Here is a 20,877-nt window from a genome sequence, read left to right on the forward strand (position 1 = left end):
ACGAACCCATATTAGCCATCACCCCAATAAGTGCAAATTAAGTCAATAACCGTATGCTTCCGGACACCAGACACCTTCCCACCACCTCCCCCCCCCAACATCCCCCCCAACTCCCCGTCCCCAATTGTACCTCGAGTCACCCCAACTTCTCCAGGTCCCCCCTCCCCCAGAACAGGACCCATCCGCAAAGTAGTGGCTCCCATCCAAACTGGCGAGCAAACGTGCTCACGTAAACCTGTAGTCCGTAGTATTCACCACGGAGGCCTTATGGGCCCTGTGGCGCGTGGGTTGGCTACTAAACCTTTCAAGCCTTGTTCCCGTGCCCCTCCGCCCCACAATACGACTCATAAAAGAAAAGTCTCACATTAGTCCGTTCCTGTGTTCATGGAGGCGCCGCCTTCAGGTTCTTATCTCTCAGATACCACGGACAGCTGTTAGGCCTCAAGGATTTCCCCCGAAGTCTGAGGGGTGACCTTCGGGCCCCTAGCCCCATCCAGCCCCGAGAAGTCAGTGTCTGAGCCCGTGGCCAGGGCCTCCGATGCAGATTCCCTTGCCGATTGGACCGGCGCCGATCCCGACACCTCTTTAACTGCCTGGAGCGCTGCCCTCCGTTCCTCTTCAGTTTGCGATGTGGACGGCTTCTTGGATCCCCGGTTGCGCCCTCGGAGCCTTCTCGATCGCCTGATCGTATGGTTCTGGCGCTCCTCCTCGGCTCTAAATCGAGCTCCATCTGTGCCCGCCTTGTAGGTGTCCCACCAGATCCATGCGTCCGCCGGGGTTTCAAAGAACAGTGCCTTGTCGTCCACTATCACTCGCAGCTTGGCTGGGAACAGTAGGGAGTATTGCAATCCCTCGGTACGCAGCTCTTTTTTGATAGGGAGGAAGGAAGCTCGCTGCTTCTGGGTTTCGAACGTGTAGTCCGGGAATAGTGTGACTTTACTATTGTCCACCTGAAAAGGGCCTGCATCCCTGGCCCGCTGGAGGAGCCAGTCCCTGTCCTTATAGTGGAGCAACTTGATGAGCACCGGGCGCGGTGGAAGACCCAGGCGCGGGGGTCGGGAAGGCACGCGGTGCGCCCGCTCCAGGGTGAAGAAGGGAGATAGACCCTCCGGGGCAACCACAGTCTGCAGCCAGCCGGTCAGGTAGCCCACCATGTCCGTACCTTCTATTTTTTCCGGCAGGCCCACCAGGCGTACGTTATTCCGCCGACTGCGGTTTTCAGCGTCCTCTGCCCTCTTCTCTAGGGCCTGTATCCGCTCCATTGCTTCCGTGAGCTGTCCCACCATTGATTTTTGGGCCGGCACGACATCCTGTAGGGCAGCTTCAGTGGCCTTGACCCTGTCCTGCAGCTTTGCGTGATCTGCTCGTAAGTGTCCAAGCCCCGTCGCCACTTGGCCAATATCGTGCTGCAGCGCCTCCTTCGTGGCAGCAATGGCGTCTAGAATCCGGTCCTGCATCAGTTGTAGCTCCGTGGGGGGTTGCGGGGAGTCGTCTGGTGTTTCCGCGGCCGGGCTCCCCTCCCCCCTGGGACCTTTAGGCTTTCCCATCCTGCACCTCTGAGCAATCCCGGATCCCCTGGGTTGAACCGGTGGCGACGGTGTCTCTCACTATAGGCAGCGCGGCAGCCTGAAGGTGGTCCTGCCGCCAGCCGTCGTCCGGTGGTGAGCCGAGTCTTTGGGGTAGTGCTGCGGGGATCGAGGACGGCACTAGTGGCCTGTTAGGGCTCCGCAGCGTCTTCGGTAACCGGGTGTCAGGGGGTCCGCTCCGGGGTCCGCCAGGCCGGCCCCGCCGCCACTCCTCTTGATCAAGCCCACCTCAACGTGCAGCAGTAATGGTGGTCTGGAGCTTCCCCTCGCTAAGGAAGCAGATCCTGGTCCCAAAGTTAGAGTGGGGAGTGGAGGGCGCGCAATCCCACAGCGGGCGCACCTCACCCCTTGATCCTGGTTCCTCGCCTCCGCGTCCCACGGGTCTAGAGGGACGGTACTATGGCCAGACTCAATGCGCCCCTGGGCCCCTTGCAGTGATGGCGCCACAACTCGTGTCAGGCCAGGGCCAGCCGGTCTCCCAACCGGATCACAGGCCCCGATGCCAGGCCGTCGAGTACAACGTCCGGGCGGGGCTGGGCTTCCCCAGGGCAATCCCCACTCCCGGTACCTCCGTGGGGATCTCCCAATGCGAGGCCGGCTATGACCCGGCAACGCACGAGCGCTTCGCTTGGGTTCAGGGCCCGGTAACACTCACAGGGATCGCGGGCCGCAAAAGCCGGGGTCCAGAGTTAGTCTCTCGCGGCTGTGGGCGGAGCTCCGCCAGAGCACCGCTCCCGCTCGGATTCCACACTGACCTCAGGGTCCACCGGCGCTCCGGGTAACCTCAGCCGTTCTCCAGCGGTCCAGCGCTGCACGGCTCCCCTCTCAGCGGCAGTAGGTCTTTAGGGGCAGGTTCGTCGCTAGACTTCGGCGGCCGCCAGGCAGGATACCGCCATCTTGTTCCTGGACGTCACGGGTGCTCCGCGCCCTCCAGCGCCCTTTGTGTTTATTTCTGCGGCGCGTTTCCCCAACCGGGACGGACCTGGAAGTTGGCTCCGGGATCTACCCGATTTCCACGGGGATCCCGGGTCTAAGGCAGGATTAGTGGCGGATGATGGGCATAGGGTCGGGAGCCTCGCTAGGCAGCGACCGTCCTCATCGGCTGCTAGCCACGCCCCCCCATAGAGCATCATCACCTTAGCATGCAAACACTAAGATAAAGCATGAGCAACACATTAGGGCTAATCACATTACCGTTGGCATTACTTCATACCATCAGCAATACATGTCTACCATCCAGTAGTTATTGGCAAGGCCATGCACTGAGCAACCTTACGATGAGCATAAATCACTTCAGGCATTTATCAGGGTAGGCCTAAACATAGAGTATAAACCTCATTAGCCTGAGAACATTAACAGCATGAAGGCAGTAGGCCTAAACATAAAACCTGTCATGTAGGCATTAGGGATACTTGCATGGAGCATCTCCATAGGCGTAAAAACACATAATGCAGAACACCAACAATATAAGGTGGGGGGGACAGAACATCAGGCCTCAACCATAGGTTTTGAAACGCATTACGCATAGCATTAGCCTGCAGCCACCTTATGCAGTAAAACAGATGAGGCAGGAATGCAATATCATTAGTGTAAAGACACTTTAGGCATACATCATGGAATTCAGCATCATCAAATACAATAGGCACCAATCCTGGGGTATAAACACCGTAGGCAGGAATCTTTGCAGGTATATTAGGCATCATTAGGGCATTTCTCTTTAGCATAAGAGCATGAACATCATGGCAGGATTACACTGCGCGTAGAAATGCATTAGGCTTCAAGTCAGAAGGGTGAACCTCATACATGCACACAGGTTGCAAAGATTGTCACCGCTCCCTGGAAGTAGCTGTCTCTCAGGTGGGCAGTGTAGATAAAGTGCTCTCCTCATGCAGGAGTAAAGTTGCAGCGCTAAGTCCAGAAAGCCAGGACTAAGAGTCCTGGTGGCTAGAAAACCGTTGTACTTCACGAGGAGCTAGACAACCAGCAGAGCACAGTCGAAGCGAAAATAGCACTTTGGCAGCACAGCGCTGCAGGACCCACGCACCTTCTTCTCCTGGGCAGGGGCTGGAGGCGGCGCTCACGAGGCGCCAGATGGCTCTCAGTCCCAGGGTCCCACCCGAGGATGTAGCGCCCACCCTCATCACCTCCTTGGAGTGCAGGCAACCAGAAGATAGTGCTCACGAGGCGCTCGGCGGCAGGAAAGTTCTTAGGGGCTTGGATAGCGTTGCAGCCCACACAAGGCGCTAGGCAGCAGGAAGAGCCCAGTCACTCCAAATATAGTGCCCTCGAGGTGCATGGGGAACATGCAGGGGGTCTCCCTCACCAGATGTCAGCTGCAGGATCCATGCTCCTCCTCTCTTTGGGGATGGAGATGTAGCGATATGACAGCACCGCACTGCAGGCGTCAGCTCCTCCTCTGGCAATCAGGAAAGTAGTGCCTCCCAGGCGCTAGGGAGCTGGCGAGGATCCAGAGTCCCAAACAAGGAAGTAGTGCCCAACCTACTCAACTCCTGGTAATACAGGCAGTAAAAGTATAGTGCTCACGAGGTGCTAGGGCAGCAGAGCAGGCTGGGCAAGATCAGCAGGCAGTGGGCACTCATCGGTACAGGACAGCAGCTCCTAGAAGCAGTCATCTCCCATAAAGTGGCACTCCTCCTGACACAGCAGTCTTCACTCTAGCAAAGGCTCTCACTGGCCCTGTGGACAGCAAAGGGGTTCAGATGGGCTCAGGGGCCAGCACACAGGCCCTTGTGGCGGTTACTCCTAGCAGAGTGTCCCCTCTCAATCTGGTCCACGTTCAGTCTGAGCACATGGTGGCACTGCGCCGCTATTTATACACTCCCCACTCCACCTACCAGAAATGGCTGGAAGCTTCTAGAAGGTTCCCTGGGGAACCGGTCCCAACTGGTTATGGGGGGTTGTAGACGACCCTGTCTGCCAGGCTTCCCTCCAAAAAGCTGGTGGACAACAGACAACAAGACTGGCAACCCACCTCAGGCAGGCGGTACAACCAGACAGAAATGGATTCCATTTTAAAAGTAACATTGCTTTACAACAGTACAAATAAATCTGCGTGCGCCATTGCGCAACAGGTATTATTTCGCACATGGTAAGAAGGCCAGGGGTAAAAGCGAAAACATTTTGGGACAATAAGGGCCAAGTCCAACAATGCATCTGTGCTCAAGGTGTAGTGTAGTTCCTATATTCCCAATAGGCTCTGCGCATTGGAATAATAGACAGTATAGTTTTGACATAGGACTGCGGTCAGTATGTCTCTATCGAGTATATTAAACTTAATTGTGTGTGCCGACTAACTCGGGAGGTCACTAGAAACTTTCTCGAATAAACAAGAAGGGTTTAGTTTCTGACAAATGCATAAACATGACTCCTTTGTTTCCCTAGGACTGGAACAAATATCTTCAGAGTAGTGGAAATAATAGATAACTATTTCACTCAATCGTGCATGCTTCGTTTCTACAGAGTTGCAGAGAAATAGGGAGACGGGCGTTATCAATAAAAGGATTTATTGAAGTCTTCTTTCTCATGCAAGAGAGGTGAACTGCTACAATCGTTAGACAGAATGCAAAGTATAATACGTACAGCAAGAATAGCGTTATAAAATAATACTCTAGTAGCATTATCTGTTGCTATGACATATATAAAAATACTTACATAAATAACATAGGCTAAAATATCCAACTGGTGCTTCTAAAATAAGCCTACCCCAATGTACCTAACCTAGGTCTAGAACAAGGGAAGAAGTAAGTGCTGCTTAGCATAAGTTTTAGTTCTGCCAAGAATTGCCAAAGGTTTCCTTAGGTTCTAATCCGCTCCATACCTTAGAATGAAAGAGGTTGGTATCGCGGTCTCGGGACTCGATTTCCCAACACCCCGCAAGGGGAGTCAGAAACACTAGAGCTGGATTCTCGGCAGGGGGATGTCAGCTTCTTGTCAGTGCGTCAGCTGGAGAGTCTGCTTCCTTCGGCACTTGCTGTAGCGAGCTGCATCAGGCAAGTAGGTCGTCGAACTGCACCGAACCACACCATGCTTAGTGAAGGTATATTTATAACTTGAAGGTGTTTAGGAATGCCAGCTTTGACGTAAAGTTGGGCATATGAACTTCATGGATGAACCCCTAAGGAATAGTTGTTCATGCATAATAAATGAGTTCTTGGAGAAAGCAATATCCAAGCAAGGGGAAGTCCCTTACAGCTTAAGAGCCTGGTTTTCCTAGAACTCGTTGTGATTTAGAGGAACAGATGGAAGTAGCCATGCCTTTATTTGGGTAGCATGGGCTATGCCTAAATAAGGACCGGATTTCTATGCCTATATAAGGGCAACGCGAATTGTAGGGCAGGAATTGGGAAAATTCATTCATAAACTGAAACATACAACACCCACTCCACTTTCTTATGTACGACGTTACTAAAATTCTAAACATGTTTAATATATCTAAAACATATCTACACATGAAGTGTGAAAACTCACCCGAAATACATAAAATGCATTTGAACTGGTTTGTACACATAAGATGCATTGGTGCTGTACGCATTTAAGCAATGTTTCATACTAAGCATATACGTTGACTTTGAATGCTAAACTAATGAATCATGAAAATATACATTTATGAAATGACTCGTAAATACAGAAGAAAGGCCGAAACCATTTCATGTCAGATTACATAAAACTGTTTTGTTTGTGGACAAAGTCAACTATTGTCTTTAAGTATTCAAAGAATTCTTTTTCTCTATGAATAGTTCTACTTTAAGCAGATTACTTGTGCCAAAAATGAAAAATACACATTTTGCGTCTGTGAGATCTCAGTGAATGCCGTCATCAGAATTGGTAGCCGCTGGGGACAACACAGAGCATGGGCCGTTACTGGGTCCAGCAAAGTATTAACAACATCCGTTGGCAAGACTGATGGGAGTGTTAGACACATGTCTAGCACGCATTCTTCTCTGCATAGCAGGCCGCGTAGAACAGGTAAGATGCAATCTTGACAAATTGGTCTGAATGGCAGAAACCATGTCATATTCAATTCTCTTAAACGAGTTAATCCCAAAATGTGGACGATGCGTTTATTACACTATATCACCAGTAGAGTTGTCTCCATGGGGAATTGGGTGTCGCTGGTGAATTGGCTTGCCATATCATAGCAGGAGGATCAAAAATAGTATCCCTGCAATGAGTCCCAAAAGAAGAGGCAGTCCGCCAAACAGAGTGCTCGAAGTTTGGAAATTTTCCTAGGACTGCTTCACAAGGTGCTAACAGTCCAGAAAATACGATCTTAAAAAAATTTACAATACCGCTCGTATCAGACATGTTAAAGGTACGACTTAACATTTCTGAGAAATGTATAGGGCAGTTTGTAGTTAAGAGAGCATGTATCTCTGTAGAAGTCCTTGCGACTTGCAGATCATAGGTCTCTTTGGCCAAGGTCAGTGGCACAGTTTTTTGCAAAAGAATAGCTTTCATTCTGCTTAAAGTATCAATTCGTATAGAAGAGATGTTCAGTGAAGGCCATAAAGGCGACTCCCTGTCTGTCTTGGTTTTAGGAAATAATACTTGCATACAGCAAGTGACCCTGGCTGACACGGTTACGAGATATGCTTTCCCTGGCAACATCCCACATCCGCTGTGATAATTCAACATTAAATAATTCCCATTAGAAAGTTATTAGATATGGTATGCCTGTCAACATGCCACAGCAGCTGTGATCGTTCAACATGAGGTGACTTCCATTTGAAAGTTGTCCAAAAATTGTATCAATCACTGCAGCTGGTGAACCTTGCAGATGTCAGGATAGATTGTTAGAAGACCCATCGCATGCCCCGTCCCATGTAAGTTTATACTCTGACAAAGGAGAAAACTGCGTAGTGCGTTTGCACAGTTGTTACCACTAAGAAACACTTCCTTTCCCCCACTCCAACCTCTGTGTGTGTATGGTAATTCCCAGCATGTCTTGATGTATTCTTTACCCAACCTTTCATATGTGCCTGCTGGTATGTGTTTTAGGCAATAATGAAAATGGAAAATTGTAACCGGCAGAGTGATTGTTCCATGTATAATCTATTCAGTAGTGGGCTTTTCTGCTACCGTAAATGGCAATCTTTCCAGTTTTTCAATGCTCAGCACCGTATAGTCTGCTCCCCTCTGTGCCAGTTTGATCTGTTTATCAATGAGATTGAATTCTGAAAACAGTGACGTGGTATTGATTAAACGCCAAGGCACATAGCTTGAACTAAGGTTTTGCAACGTCCAGCCTAATAGCATGATAGAAATTAATTGCGACTGACCATGTTGCAACATGACCAAGTCCTGTTCCCTGATGTCTATGGCAGAAGACACTATGCTGTCCAATGAACATATCCTCAACGACAGTCGTTAACCCATTGTCAACTACAGAGAGTTTTCTCTAAATTAATACAATCAATTTCTCGTATTCTTTCTGCAGTCTCTACTTGCGTAATCTTCCATGCTTCAGTATAAGCAGCATAGATTCTGGCATATATAAAACGTCTTTAGCAATATCTGTATGGTTTTTAAAATATAGACTTTCTTCTTTTAGGAAATGTTTCATATTTATACTGACACTTTGAAGAAAAAGCTGGAGGATATGCTTGCACTGCATCGAAAAGAAGAGATCAAATTGAAACAGCAAGAAGTAAGGACAGTAATTGATATTCCAGTAGCATGGTGTGAGAACTGAAAACATTGTCTCTCTTTAACATTTGCCAGCATAACCAGAGCATTTGGGTCAGGCGTCCACTATACGTGGGTCTGGGTTGTCCTGTCTATGCTTTGAAACTATCACAGACAATGTCCTGAAACTTAAATGCATAATGTCAGTTAAAGCATCTACATGTTTGTTTGACAGTTATTATTTGGATGTTATGTATGTAAAGTTGATCAACTTCCAGATCTTTTTTCTTTTCTTCAAACAGTATCCGTAATGTATGTTTAGCTATCTTCACGAGTGCATGTTCGTAGTCCAAGGACAATGCTAGCAAGGATATTAAAGTATATTACAACATGTCCAGGGGGTGTCTCAATAGAATATTTAGTTTCTTTTCTGTTATTTGCCTGTTTTTGTAGTCTGCCAGCGGTCACTGGTACCGTCTGTATCCTCCAGCTTCTACCTACACCTCCATTCATTACCCTTCTTAACAACCAGGACGTCAAAGGCTTGTCATTGATGTTCAGCTTGGCTGGAATTTCAGAAGATGGTACCACCATTCTCTGGTGTAAATCCACCGATGAAAGCTAGTGAAGTAAGGCAGCCTAATTTAAAACCCGAATGCAATAATGCCCTTTTTCATCTTATTCAAAAGGTCTGCACAGTATCTCTCCTGGCATTTGGTATATTTGCCTAGTTGTGTAATTTGACCTGGTCACTGGTACAGTCTCGGCATTGCTCCAGCTTTCGCTGCAATCTCCCTTGATTACCGTACAGAGCAAACCACAATTGCTTTGTCTGAGGACTGCTGGCACATCGCTTCTGAGACATCCAGAAAGAAGCATCCATTACTCGTTGTGGATTTATGAACATCATCTCTTGATAAACACGTTGTATTGAATACAGTACACTTGACATACGTTATATGCAAGAGTCCGAGGAGTTCCATGATCCTATAGAGGAATGATGGCTGAAGGCCGAGGTCCTTAAGATCAAGAAATCAGTCCATTTAACACTCACAATACAGTATTTGGAAATATTGAGGTATGTGTATGTATTCATTTTTCAAATTTTATAAAAGTGTCACACTGTTAAGTTTCATTGTAATCAATCAATCAATCACTGCATTTCTAAAGCGCGCTACATACCCGTGAGGGACTCAAGGTGCGGGGGGTGGGGGTGCTGCTACTGATCGTAGAGCCAGGTCTTAAGGAGTCTTCTGAAGGCCAGCAGGTCCTGGGTCTGTCGTAGGCTGGTGGCGAGAGTGTCCAGGTCTTGGCGGCCAGGTAGGAGAAGGATCTGCCGCCGGCGGTGGTTTTCCGGATACGAGGGACTGACACGAGGGCGAGGCTGGCAGAGCGGAGGCTGCGGGTGGGGGTGTGGAAGCTGATTCAGTCATTGAGTTATGTAGGTCCGGTGTTGTGTAGCGCTTTGTGTGCGTGGATGAGGAGTTTGAAGGTGATCATCTTGTTGACGGGGAGCCAGTGTAGGCCTCCCAGATGGGGTGTGATGTGGCTGCGTCGGGGGACGTCGAGGATCAGATGTGCCGAGGCGTTCTGAATTCGTTGTAGTCTTCTCAGGAGCTTGGTTGTTGTTCCTGAGTAGAGGGCGTTCCCGTAGTAGTCTGCTGGTGACGAGGGCCTGGGTGACGGGTTTTCTCGTGTCCGGGGGGCGGGGGGGTCCATTTTAAGATCCTGCGGAGCATGCAGAGGGTGTTGAAGCGGGACACGGAGACGGCATTGACTTGCTGGGTCATGGAGAGGGCGGAGTCGAGGGTGTAACGAATTTTATATTTCTTCACTCATAATAAATGTGTCTTCATATTGACGAGGTGAAGTATATGATGTCCTCTACATAAGTTGGTAAATAAATTGAGGCAATGTTTAAGTTAAACATCCAATTTGTTAAGACTTTTTGTTGAAAGATTTATATTTTACCTAGATCTTTCTAGGGATTCTTTGGGAAATGATGAAAAACAGCAAATTTGTATTTTTGCTATAAAATAAAGAAACCACCAAATTGAAAACAAGATTGACACGGAGTAATGTGCTGTATTTGTGTTTGCCTGTTGACTACGTCTTGGTATCAGAGTGCTTGTCCCCATTGCACAAGCAAACTAGAAACCACTCCTTCAACTTGTGACAATTTAGAATTTTCACAACCTGTTTGGGCAGAAAATCAGGATTTTATTTAAAGATACGGAGGCTAAGATTATGCACATCTCCTTTTTTTTGTCAGCTCACAGCAGCAACAATTGAAGTATATAGAACTTCAAGGAACATACAAAGTCCCCATACGTGTAGCCATCTTCCTTCTTTTGGACCTGCGAACAAGAAAACTCCATAGAAAAACTTAAACTTAAGTGGGAAACGGTTCACCGTTAACAATTTCAAACAGACAAGACTTCTTATTCTGAAAATGCAAAAAAACAAGAACATATAGCTAATACTTTTGATTCCACTTGAGTTGGGCAACAATGTTATGGTGGGGGGTAATCATGGTCTTTGTGTCTTTAAGGTTGTGAAAAATCTAGATTTCAATCCTCCGTAGGAGGAACTCCTGGTTTGGGGTTTACCTATGAGGTTGTTATCCCTGCAGAAACCGCCCCTCCGATCCTCCCATCAGCTTTACCTGGATAATACTGCCCACTGGACTTCACAAGGATCTACAGAGACCTGTTTGGAGAAGAATACGTCTGTTTTATTCACCTTACCTGCAGGCTCATCACTCAGGACGACTTGGGTCTGTCCCTCCACTGCCTGATGCTGCTTGGGCTCCACGCTGCTTATTGGCCCCATTTGTCAGCATTGATTGGGTTGTTTGGAGCTGCAGTGAAGCCACTGTTATGATCGCTACTCGCTCCTTCGTTGTAGAGCTGCCTGCCCTGCTGTTTTGTCTCGATCGATCGATACTCAGTGGCACAGCTCCTCTGCTGCGGCGGCCCACAATAGCGATGACTTTGGTAAGCACGGGCAAAAGCGGGCTCTCAGCGGCAACAGCTCCTCCGGCCCACATTAGCGATAACGATGGCTTTTAGCCCGCATTCCCCGTAGTAGAACCAGCCGCCTCGGAATTCTCAACAGAGGCCTCACCTGTGGTTGAATCCCCCTCAAATAGGAATCTAGGCACTGATGTGTGAAGTCTAATGTCCCGGAGACTTCAGCAGGAGGCAAGATCAAATCGGGCCCATGGGTAGTTGCTTCAGCAAGATGGATGAAAGTTTCAAAGTACTCCCACAGACTTCATGTATTGGGAAATGAATCTGGTCCCCCTGTCGGACACCACCTCTCGGCAGAACCCCACGTGGGAGAAGATCCCCATCAGTGCCCGTCCTACCACAGGGGACGTCGCTGTCATAAGCGGGATGTCTTCAGGGTACGGAGTGGTATGGTCCACCAAGACCAGGATGAACCTGTTGCCCATGGCTTTCTTGGGGTCCAGGGGCCCCACAATGTCAATGCCCACTCGCTCGAATGGGGTACTGACTACTGGAAAGGGCTGGAGTGGGCCCACTCTTCCCACTTGCCTGGCAAGGTTTGCATGTCCTGCAGTGAGCATCTGAGCTCCTGCACATCTGGGCCAATGAAAGTGGGTGACCAGCCTCTCAAAGGTCTTTGTTTGCCCCAGAGCTGCCCAATGGCACTTCATGAGCCAACCCCAGTAGGAAGGCTCTGAAGCACTAGGGTACCACCAGCACATGGGCTGACCCAGGCTCAGCAACCTTAGGCTCGCTGTCAAGGAGGTCATTCTCTCAATAGATCAGATGCGACCCTGACTGATCAGTGACACGCAGAAGAGCGGACCACATGGGAACCCGAGGCTGGAACCTTTTGGGCCCTTTAACCTTTATAACTGGGTTCATCTCCCCAACCTTGTCGCACTGTGCTAACAGTCAGGAGGGCCGTGAAGGAAGCCGCATGACCATCAGGAGGATGCTGGTGCCTCTTCTTCAGCTGTGCAGCAAGTAGTGCCAGCTGCACCGTTTAGGCCTTCTACAACTGCGTAGCAATTAGTGCCAGTTGCACCGTTTAGGCCTTTTCAGCTGAGTAGCAAGAAGTGCCAGCTGCTCCGTTTAAGCCTTTATCTGCTGTGCAGCAAGTAGTGCCAGCTGCTTCTCTTAAGACAATTTTTTTTTTCAATGCAGACAGTTTTGTTTGATTGTGTTATGACTCGCGCTGCGTCGCCAGCAGCCTGGACATTATGAACCATGCATTCAGGACATCTGTGCCCCCCTGCTGAGGTGGCCTGGGAGTCTCTGAGGCATTTAGAACGCTAGGCCATACCTTGATGCAGGGCCCAACAAATACCCACCCCACTTCCCGGACGACACATTAGTCCTGACTTCTTCACCCAACATCTGGATTATGTGCCTCCTTCTTGCCCTCTTACATATCTCCTCAGCCTTCCTAGTAATACCTGTCGTATTTCCCCCCCACCCTCCTCCAGCCCATTTTCCCAACATGGCCACTACTCGAGGTAAGGCTGGAATTAACTGCTATAAAATCGTTTATCCTCCCGGCCAGACTAAAGCCTCAACAAAACGATTGAAACATAACACTATTGAACGTCTCCCTGATTCCCTTTTTGTTGATCAATTTTACAATGGTCATCTTGGGAGGCTCAACAACGACTTCATCTTCTTCACTCGCGACACCCCCTCTTGGTCCACAAGCTTTTATCATTCTCTTAACGTCACCTCCTCCTCCTCCATCCCTCATGGCAAACAACTAAAAATTTCCCCTTCTGCGCGTTTCGATGGCCACCTCACTATCTCACTTTATAACAACGGTACTATTATGATACAAGGCAAAGACTCCTGTCTCTCGCTCTTTGACCACCTCTTCCCCTCCCTACTCCCCTCCTCTGTAACTGGGTGTTCTCCTAACTCCTCACCTAGCTACTCCCACTACTCACTCTCTCCTCCCCTGACTCCCCTACACACCATTACGATGCACTCTCGAGAATCACAGGCAGGCCCCCTTCCCTTCACCCCCCCCATCTATTCCTCCCCCTTCAGTTTGCCCCCTCATTCTTCACTTCAGCCTTACCTTTAACTAATACGCGCCGTGCCCAAGCTACACCTTCACGATTCCCCAATCTCCTCACCTCACCCATATTCCTATCCGTCACCCCCCTTGTGAGTACACCTCTTCTCCAACCCTCTACCCAGGCTAACCCTCACCACGCACAGCTTATTCCCCCATCCCCCCTCTCCTCTTCCCCCCTCCTCCCCACGGTTTTCGCCCCGATTTCCCCTCTTACCCATCGCATCTCTCTCCACCCACCCTCTCCTCCAGCTATGCTGTGCTACCCCTTTTCCCCCCTTGGTAGTCGTCTCCATTTCCCTCCCTCTGGCACAGCAGAACCACTCCCCTTCCCCAATTTCCCTTTCTCCCAACCCCCCTCTCTAGGCCAGATGCCCGTTCCCATACAGCCACCTCCTATCGATGACAGGACTTTGACCACTTCCCCTCCTTTCCTCCCTAACCTCCCACATTCCCATAACTCCACTCAATCATCCCCTCTCCTTCTACCATACCGCCCGGATCCGTACCAATCTTCTCCTAAATATGTCCTTAATTCCTGTCCTTCCTGCAACTCCAACATTGACAACTCCCCCTCTGCCTCTGACGCACCTACTCCTACTCTCAACCTCCACCTTTCCCCACCTTTGAATCCAACTATCAACCCCCACCTTTCCCCACTCATGAACCCTACACCCCTATGGCACTCCCCCACCGCAACCCCTCCCGACCCTCCCCCTTCCTGTGGATAACCTGCACCATCCCACGAGTTGCACCTCACCCCCTCACCCCACTATAACTAAGCCCAACCCCTCATCGGCAAACTTGGTTATCTCACACAAGCATTCGAATGCCACCCTTACTCAACCTGCACCTCCCGATTACCCTATTGTCTACTCTATTCCGACCATCTCCTCTGTCAGAACAAAGTTTCCACCTAAACCCTCCCGAGCACCCCTGTATAGGTTTAACATCCCAATCACCCTGCAGAGCCCAAGTAGCCCCATCACCAAAACAGTCTTGACAGAGCTGCGCTGTCTGCTCCACAATTGCAGATCAGCAGTAAGATATAAACTTCAAATCTCCGATACCATCACCCTTCACAAGGTTTGCATGCTCTTCCTCACAGAGACCTGGTTCAACTACACCTCACACGCTATCTTTGATCTCCTACTACCCACAGGCTATTCTATACTCAAGAAAGACAGAACCGACGGCGTTGGGGGTGGTGTTGCAGTCATCTTTAGAAACTCCCTTCAACTGAAGGCTCTTCCTTTCAGCTCTTTCCGCACTTTCGAAGGCCTTTCTCTTGAGCTCCAATTGCACCATCGCTCACCCCTCAGATTCCATGTCATTTACCGTCCACCGGGTAGCGACCCTTCGTTTTTAGAAGAATTCACTGACTTCATCAGCGACCAATTCTCGGAAAGTGATAATCAGACCCTTGTGGGGGACTTCAATCTCCATTGGGGCTCACCGCAAGACTCCTCTGCGAGCTCGCTTGCCTCCTTCCTCTCTGCAAATGATCTTATACAACACTGCACACAGTCAACACACTTTAAGGGCTCAATCCTGGACCTTGTTATTTCTAAAGCAGACAGGCTTTCTATCACTACCCATGTTGACTGGTCTGACCACCTCCTCATCCCATTCTCCCTTCACTTTTCACACTCTATAACTCTTGGCCAACCTAAGAGGGCTACCTCGTGGTTCCGTGATGTTAAAAATATTGACATTGGTTCCCTCTGTGAATCATCCTTGCTATCACTTCCAAAGCTTGACCCGAACCTAGATGTTGACGTACTCACCTCCCAATGCCTCTCAGTCCTTGCAGTCGAAATCAATAAGGTCGCTCCTCTCCAAAGCAAAAAGGTTAGGCCCACTCCTTCAGCGCCTTGGTACAACAAATCCCTCTATGAAGAAAGGAAGCAGCTAAGATACCTGGAGAAACAATGGAGGCAAGCGCCCTCCACTGATAACTTAGCCACGCTTCGTTCTGCAAGATCCAAATACCAGAAGAACATCTTCCTTGGAAAAGCGTCGCACTTCAGAACTCTCCTAGACTCTGCCAAAAATAGACCCAAAAAACTTTTCGATTTAATCAAGATTCCTAACCACTCTCCCACATCCTCCAAGCTGGAGGACTCTCCCAAGAAAGCAACGGACTTTGCTCTATTCTTTGACGAAAAAGTGAAATCCCTCGTGGCTCAAGTAGCTCACCCTACCCCTCCTGAGGAGCGCAAATCCTTAGCCGTTTGGCAGAACTTTGACCTCATCTCTGAAGATGCCCTCCTCAAATGTATCCTCGAAACAAAGCCCTCCAACCACTCTCTTGACCTCATCCCTAGTGCCATTGCTATCGACTTCTACTCCCATTCACTGTCCTATTGGACCACTCTGGTCAACCTCTCCCTCTGCCAAGGCTCCCTTCCTGTCTCCTTCAAAACAGGGCAGGTCACCCCTCTGCTTAAAAAACCCTCTGCTGATGCGAATGACCTCAATAACTACCGCCCCATCACTAACCTTCCCTTTCTTGCGAAGATCACAGAAAGATGTGTAGCGAAACAACTCTCTCGCTATATCAGGGACAACGATCTTCTTGACAATTGTCAGTCCGGCTTCATCCAAAACTGCAGCACTGAAACAGCCCTATTGCAAGTGATTGATGACGCGATGAGGATACTCGATTCGGGGGGGTCCTGTCTCCTTATTCTCCTTGACCTCTCTGCAGCCTTTGACACTGTCAACCACGACACTCTCCTCAACACTCTGCAACAGAGAATGGGCATGGAGGGTACTGTGCTTAAATGGTTTGCTTCCTTCCTCTCAGATAGATCCCAAATGATCAAAATAGCGAACAGCCTGTTATCTCCTCTGGCGGTAGGTCAAGGTGTTCCTCAAGGCTCTATACTTGCACCTACTTTGTTCAACCTCTACCTAGAACCCCTGGGAAATCTCCTTAGTAAATCTGGGATCAACTATCACCTCTACGCAGATGACACTCAAAACTACCTCAAAGTTGCCTCCACCCACGATCTCACTATCCTTAGCTCAACTCTCGACTCCATTCAAAACTGGATGTCAAATCATCAACTGATTCTAAATCCCTCCAAAACTGAATTCCGTTTTTTCTCCTGTAATGCACCGATTGCTACCTCATGTATTTTGGTTGCTCACTAGTGTCACTTTTGATCCATGTAACCTATTGTCTGCATTTGTATTTTATTCCTGTATGTCATTTTTGGTCCTTTTGTGAAGCGCTCTGACACCTTCGGGTAAGGTCCGCGCTATATAAAATTGCATAAATAAATAAATAAATCTGCTGCCTGGGCTGCAGCCTGTCGCGGCAGCCCCTCAAGAGAAGGGCACGTTCTCTGCTGTTCACAAAATTCCTCCCTGGTTGGCCCTCCTTCCTGCTGCCAATGGGTCAGCTCAGGCAGGTCCCCGAGTTCAGCTACTTGTTCCCCTGTAGGCTCCAGGGCATCCCCCTCGAGGTCTGCTCCGTCCTGAACCGTGAACCATGGGGGCCTGTTTCCAGTGCCCCCTACCCCTTCTCTTTAAGGCAGGGGCCTGGGCCATACTTTCAGACTCGAAGTCCTTCTGAACATCCTTACTAGCTGCCATGGACTGAGTGGTCGTGCACGCTCTCTCAGGCAGACCCAACATTTCCAAGTGAGCTTTCCTCTCTACCGTAGCCCACGGGGAGTTCTCTAATCGTTGTCCAACAGACATTCTACCAGCATGGCTGGCCTCACAGCTACTTGAAGAGTAGGACCCTGCCTACCTTTGGCGAAGTCTCCCACAGGACCCCTGCTAACCCGGGTGCTCACCCAGCGGTCCGCCTCCTCAGCAAGCTTCCTAGGGTTAGTTAGCTTTCTATCAATAAGGTGCTGGCGTAGCTCTGGAAAAGTTACTAGATAAATGCTTCCATGCAAACAAACCATACAGTTGCTCAAAAGTTTCCAGTTTGCTACCCTTAACCCAGCGATCCATTGCTCTGCCAAAAAAACACATATTCAACCCAAGTGGTACCCTCTAACTTCTTGCAGGTTCTAAACTTCTGCCTATACATTTCTGGGGTCAAACCAGATCTGGTCATCATGTGGGCATACAGCATGCTGCTCTCTACAGGTTGATCCAACAGGGTATCCTTCCCAGCAATCGCAAAGCATCCTCACAACCCCGCTTTCCAAATCCTTCTCAGGGACCAGGTGGGACACCATGGCTATCCATTATGTTGTCTCTAGTAAAAGGGAGGGACCCAACAGCCAAAGGGGTAGGGTACCAAAAAAAGACAAGTGTCAGAACAGGGATTCCCCTTTGGGTAGAGTTCTATATCACATATGTGAGAAGGTGGCCTGATATGCAGTGGTCACTATTCTAGTGAACACTATGTATCAGTCCAGCAACCCTTATTGATGATTGGTTGTAAGTCAACCTTATAGACCAGCTATCCTAGTAGCGTGGATACGAGCAGTCTAAGGCTAAAGACTCGAGAGGGCGTGTTAAGCCAGCTGTTATACCACATATACCCCTTGAACACCAGGTGAAAGGACACCACACAAGTGTTATGAAAATAAACAGTTATTTATTAAAGATCACAACAGCCCTGTACTCTTTATGAGGACAGGGTACTAAGCACAACCCAAAACTCTTACAAAAATACTTAAGTTAGCACAGTATATACAAATGCCCGAGGGGCACGGAAAACCATATACTAGAAAAGTGGAATGCGAAATTACTAGCAGGTAAGTACAGTACTAATAGGCTTTGGAATCGCTAGGACTTGACTATAGAATCGTTAGATTACTTCAAGGAGACCCAGGGGACTCGGGGGCAGTGTGTGCACTCTCACGCGAGATGCGGGACAAAGTCTATGGTAGCTAGAATTTGCAAAGTTAGTGTTCTCGGGCGAACCCGACCTGGTAGGGAGAAAACGAAAGTAGATTCTGACCCTTGGATAATGAGGCTATGCTGGGGCACCGAAATGCCGAAGTTACCTAGCCCAGGGACTGCAGCTGCATAGGACTCAAAGGACGTCGGGAATCCTCGTTGACGGACCAGGAGCCTGGAAGAAAGAAGTTGCTGGCAGGCGACCAGTGAAGAAAGTTCGGTGGATCCAAGCCTGGATCGATGGAAGATGACACCTGAAAGCAGAGGGGACCAAGTTCGAGACTACTAGCCAGTAGTCAGTGGGCACCAGGAGGGCACCGGATGGTAGCCACCTCGACAAGGCGAGTGGGTGACGCTGTGCTCGGAGATCTCACGGACCAGGAGGCGTTGTCGGCGACCAGGGAGGAGGATCGAGCTGTCCCACGAAGATAGAAGCTGTCGGCGTCGCTGGACCCAGGATTGGGCAACAAAGCCTTGGCAAATTCAAGCCCACGCGGTGGACCTAAAATGGCGTCTGGAGTGGACCAGGAGGGTCCGGGGTGCCTCTCTTCAAGAAGGAAGCAAGGGCCAGTCTGGAGCAACCAGACCAGCAGCAGTGATGTCGTCGGGCGTCGTTCAGAAGGCCACAAGCCAGCCGGCTAGTAGCCAAACAACGCGGTGCACAGCAAACAGCAGAAGGGCCCCACGCAGATCGTGGAGATGCAGGGAGGCTGATCTTGGGTGCTGGAGCTGCGCAGGGTCGGGGCTTCTCGGACCCCAAAGCACTCACCCGTGGAGGACACGGTGGGCTTGCAGTAAAGATGTTGTGCAGTCTTGGCGATCGTCGTTCCCTCGAGGTCTCGTCGCACTCACGGTTCTCAGCTTGGCTGTAGAGGTGAGTAGAGGTCAGAGGTGCCAGGGAAGCCGGGTCTCGTCGAGCTGGGTCGTCGGATTCGTGATGAAGGACTTGCAGCAGACCGCAGTGTTCTTAGGATGGTGCCTGCGGATGCAGGGAGACTACTCCTTAGCCACAAGGGAGAATCTTGAGGAAGAAATCTTGAAGTCCTTTCGCAGAAAGTCGTGTCTTGATTCCAAAGATGATCTAATTTGAACAGGGGGCCCGCTCCCATCTTTATACTAAAAAAGGGGGCTGACCCGGTGACTAGGTCCTGCCTATGGGTGGGACTAGGTGGGGGGTGGTTACACCCCTCAGCCATGCCGGACTTCCCCAGGCCAGGGGCTGGTGTGCCCCTGGAACTGGTTCAGACCGGCCTATGCGTAGTGAGCACCGGGGTGCCACTCAGCAGTCACCTTCCTGAAAAGCCCTGCCTACCCAGGATACACAAAACCATGTCTGGGACGGTGCTAGCACCGCCCCTGACAGGAAACCCTTTGTCCAGGCTCCCCTCGCTGGAAGGACTCCCAGCTGCAGGGGGTCAGACTCGTGTCTGTGGTGGCAGCATCCATTTTGTGGAGCTGAGGCTTCAGTTAACTTTAACAGGGGTTCACAGTTACATACATGTCGTGTCCCTCTAGAAGGGTGGAATGCTAACCCCGTCGCCAGAATTGGCGAGTTGTTAGTATTCCAATTCGTATGACACCTTACTCGACATGTTTTGATAAAGCAATACCAAAGTTAGCATTTAACCGCGGGGATTATAATGCACTTAAGAGTATATGGTATGCGTTATCATGGAACAGCTATTAGGACTTGGTTCCGCAAGCTGCAGACAGGCTCAGCTCATGCCAGAGCACCATCTCACACGATTCCAAGCACTCTGCCTTCAGGATTGTCAAGGCCTGCCATAGGAGTGACTGATAGGAATCTGTGTGTCCATTTTTAGGGTTAGATATAGGTATACTATATCTACAGCAAAGGGTGATTACACGACTTTGCCCCAGCTGTCATGCAGCCAGTTGTGTCAAATTTAGGAGGCCAGCCAGGGGTGGCATAATACATGCTTCAGCCCCTGGCAGCCCTGGGTACACCCATGCCCTGAGTTACAGGGTCTGATAGGGTGGCCCAGTACCAATTGGAAATGTACCTAGGGTACATGGAATCCATTTTAAAGAGAGAGCAGTAGGCCTGGGGTCCTGATTGGCAGGGTCCCAGGTCGACTATGTCCAAAACCAGCTAAAACACAGGGCAAAAAGTTGGGGGCAACCATAGTCAGGAGGTACCTTCCTACAACATATACTTGCATTCACAACATCAAATTCAAAGATGAACAAAGAGGAAATGTAAAAGTAACTTCATAAAACTGTACAGTTTATTCAAGTAAATATTAGAAACACAATATACCCTATCATCAGTACATTATTAATTAATAACAGTGATGCACATAAAAATATACGACTGTACACAATATGAACACAAAAATGGGAAACAAAAGTAAGGAATAAAGGGTTCCTATTGAAATGAGGAAAATACAATAGTCAAACCGTGATCATACTCTTAACACATGTATCACTTTTGTGGTCAGAGTTGTTGCTTCACAGACTTAGCGTATTTTCACTCAAATATGCATCGGCGCGTTTCGGTGGGCTAGTATTTAAAGAGCCAACACCTTCTTCAGGATAAAATATTTGAATCCCACATGAACATATAATATCTGCAATACAAGAAAACAATTGCCCAATATCCTCACTCTTATGGAAATCCTTGATGACATCCTTGAGTATGTAAACTCTTACTCTCGGTAGGTACTAAAGGTAT

General features: G+C 49.3%; 1 protein-coding gene across 1 annotated transcript in view; it reads left to right on the plus strand.

The window, feature by feature from the left end:
* Nucleotides 1-20,877, plus strand: part of LOC147717638 (E3 ubiquitin-protein ligase TRIM39-like) — a 190,283-nt gene that overhangs the window by 25,212 nt on the left and 144,194 nt on the right. Inside the window, exon 3 of the mRNA XM_086920539.1 lies at nucleotides 8,158-8,253. Coding sequence (XP_086776665.1) covers nucleotides 8,158-8,253 — 96 coding nt within the window. The remainder of the gene's footprint in view (nucleotides 1-8,157; nucleotides 8,254-20,877) is intronic.

The sequence above is a fragment of the Lissotriton vulgaris genome, chromosome 5 (assembly GCF_964263255.1).
Source record: "Lissotriton vulgaris chromosome 5, aLisVul1.2, whole genome shotgun sequence".
Taxonomy (NCBI): Eukaryota; Metazoa; Chordata; class Amphibia; order Caudata; family Salamandridae; genus Lissotriton; species Lissotriton vulgaris.